The sequence below is a fragment of the Lonchura striata genome, chromosome 31 (assembly GCF_050655825.1).
Source record: "Lonchura striata isolate lonStrDom1 chromosome 31, ASM5065582v1, whole genome shotgun sequence".
NCBI classification, from domain to species: domain Eukaryota; kingdom Metazoa; phylum Chordata; class Aves; order Passeriformes; family Estrildidae; genus Lonchura; species Lonchura striata.
Window position 1 is genome coordinate 3,757,855 of NC_140733.1, and position 2,831 is coordinate 3,760,685.

A 2,831-nucleotide genomic window follows, 5' to 3' on the forward strand; every position below is an offset into this window, starting at 1 on the left:
ACCAAAAGTGTTTTCAGTCACCATCTCCATAAACTGTTATCAACAGGTGGGGCAGTGTTCTTTATCTCTTCCATGGCTCAGCCCTGATAAAGCTCTCCAGGGGCCATCTTCTCTTAATGGGCCATTGAGTGTCACTGCAGCACTGATAAAATTACATCATCCCATTGTGGGATTCTCCGCCCAGGGGGAGGAACCAAGCATTCCTGCCTGGATATAATCTCACCATTTGCAACACCAGACCACCTTGCCTACTGCATTCCCAGAGGACAAGAGCTCCATAAGCACCACTGGACCTTCAGAGGAAGACCAGACCCTTCTACAGGATCGCCGCTTTGACACAATCACGTTCATCACTCCAGCTGGACTGCAGCCACCATTTCATCAGACTGCTACCACCACCCTGAGCAACGGGGTGTCAGGTTATATCCTGACTCTGTGAGTTTAAAGCAGGGTTTCTGTATCATTGCCTTGATCTTAATTTTCTTACTAATTGTCATTCTGGCTTAGACTCTCTCCCTGGTTTGCCTTCAAACCAGTACAAAACTCACTGTGCTCATCCCTTGTTTTCCTCCCAAAACAGGATTTCCCATACCCAAATATTCACCAGATGGAGAAGAAGGTTGCAAGGAAGAGGAAGATGCCCTGGGACACTGAGGCAGGTGAGGAGGAAGTCAGTGCCCCTTTCCCCTTCTCTCCTGCTCCATCTCCCAGCCCAGCACGGCCCCCAGCTGCAGGACAGCCCCGCTGCCGGTGCCCTCCTGCTGGGGACGCACTGGGGGGATCTCCTTGCCCTTTCCTGTGGCATGGAGGCAAATCCCATCCTCTCTCTATCCTTCCTCCCCCAGACAAGGAGCTGAGGATGGAGAGCAGGAAGGAGAAATCCCCACGGCAGAACCTCATGGAAGAGGCCATTTTGAGCAACTCCACAGTGCAGCAACCCAACGGGGAGGAAAATCCCTGGAGATCTCACAGGAGGAGGTACTGCAAACCCAGCCCTGGGTGCTCTGAGGAGGAAAGGTCCGCTCTGGGCCAGGAAGGTGGGCAGAGCTTCAGCCAGAGCTCAGAGCTGGTGGTCCCTGAGAAGCTTCATGATGGGGAGAAGCCCTACAAGTGCTTGGAGTGTGGGAAGAGCTTCAGGAAGAGCAACAGTCTGAAACTGCACATGATGATCCACACTGGGGAATGGCCCTACGAGTGTGGGGAGTGTGGGAAGGGCTTCAGCTGCAGCTCTGCCCTTATCAAGCACCAACGCATCCACACTGGGGAGAGGCCCTATGAGTGTCCCGAGTGTCAGAAGAGGTTTAAGACCAGCTCCAATCTCTTCAAACACCAGCGGATTCACACAGATGAAAGGCCCTTCCGCTGCCCTGACTGCGGGAAGGGCTTCAAGCGCAACTCCGACCTCATCACACACCAGCGCATCCACTCTGGCGAGAGGCCCTACATGTGCCCCACTTGTGGGAAGACGTTTAACAGCAGCTCAAATCTCCTCCTGCATGAGCGGATTCACACTGAGGAGAGGCGCTTCCTTTGCCCTGACTGTGGCAAGGGCTTCAAGCACAAGTGCAATCTTGTCAGCCACCAACGCATCCACACTGGAGAGAGGCCCTACTTGTGTCCCCAGTGTGGGAAGAGCTTCACCCAAAGCTCTCACTTGACCAAACACCAACGGAGCCACCGGTAAAGGAGGCCCTGAAAATTCCCCAGCTGCAGGAAGAGCTTAGTGCACTGCTCCAGTTTCATCCCCCATTGGAAGACCACATTGGGAAGAGCCCTGGTGATCCATGTTCCCTGTGATCCATGCTGGGAAGACACCTGTCGCTTTTCCTGCCCCTGCCAATGACCTGATGTGGGATTGAAGAACATGAGGGTCTGGCCATGGCCCTGTCACTACATTCACTCCCACCTCAGGTCATTGCCAGGGGCAGGAAAGGGACTGTCTCTGTCTTTCCCTGAGGAGACGGGTGTACTTTCCATGCAGGAGGAAACACGTGGCCAGGAAGATACAATTGATGGTGATGTGGTTTTCTCCGTAAATAGTTTTTCTTATCCCTTCTGTTTTCAATATTTTTTCTGTTTCTCTTTGTTCCTTATCTTGTTGCTGTTCCCAGTAAATTGTTCTTATCCCAGCTAGGGATCTTTCCCTTTTTTCCTTCAGTGGAAGGTGGGAGGGCAACGAGCACCAGCAGGGTTTTAGCGAGAGCAGGAAATTGGGGAATCCCATTCCTGAACCCCGGCCCCTGGAAATGGAGCATCCCAGCTGGTGCCAGCCCTGGTGGCCATGGCAGCAGCCTTGGGAGCGGGTCCCTGGCTGGGGCTGAGGGAACCTCTTCACTCTGGTGCCCAGGGACAGGAGTGGAGGGAGCGGCTGCAGCTGAGTCGGGGCAGGCTGAGGTTGGATCTCAGGAAAGGGTTTTTGCCCAGAGGCTGCTGGGGCACTGCCCAGTCTCCCCAGGGAAGGGTCACAGCTCCAGGGCTCTCTGAGCTCCAGCAGCATTTGGACAGCACTGCCAGGCCCAGGCTGGCAGTGTTGGGGTGTCCTGTGCAGGGCCAGCAGTTGGACTCGAGGATCCTGATGGGTCCCTCCCAGCTCAGCCAATTCTGTGGTTCTGGATCCATGAGCCTGGGGATGGGAGTGCCAATGGTTGCCATGGCAACGGGCTCCAGGCCTGAGCTGGTGTCCATGGCAACCACCCCTGGCATGGGGTCTCCATGGAGCTGCCCAGGGACTGACCATAGCAACAGGGGCTGGGGATGGTTGCCATGGGAACTGACCATAGCTACAGGGGCTGGGGATGGTTTCCATGGGAACTGACCATAGCAACAGGGGC

General features: G+C 55.1%; 1 protein-coding gene across 1 annotated transcript; it reads left to right on the top strand.

The window, feature by feature from the left end:
• Positions 1 to 218: 218 nt before the first annotated feature.
• LOC146764755 (uncharacterized) lies at positions 219 to 1,839 on the top strand. Its single transcript, XM_085563814.1, has one exon. The coding sequence runs from the start codon at positions 608 to 610 to the stop codon at positions 1,682 to 1,684; it is 1,077 nt and encodes a 358-aa protein (XP_085419940.1). The 5' UTR covers positions 219 to 607; the 3' UTR covers positions 1,685 to 1,839.
• Positions 1,840 to 2,831: the final 992 nt, after the last annotated feature.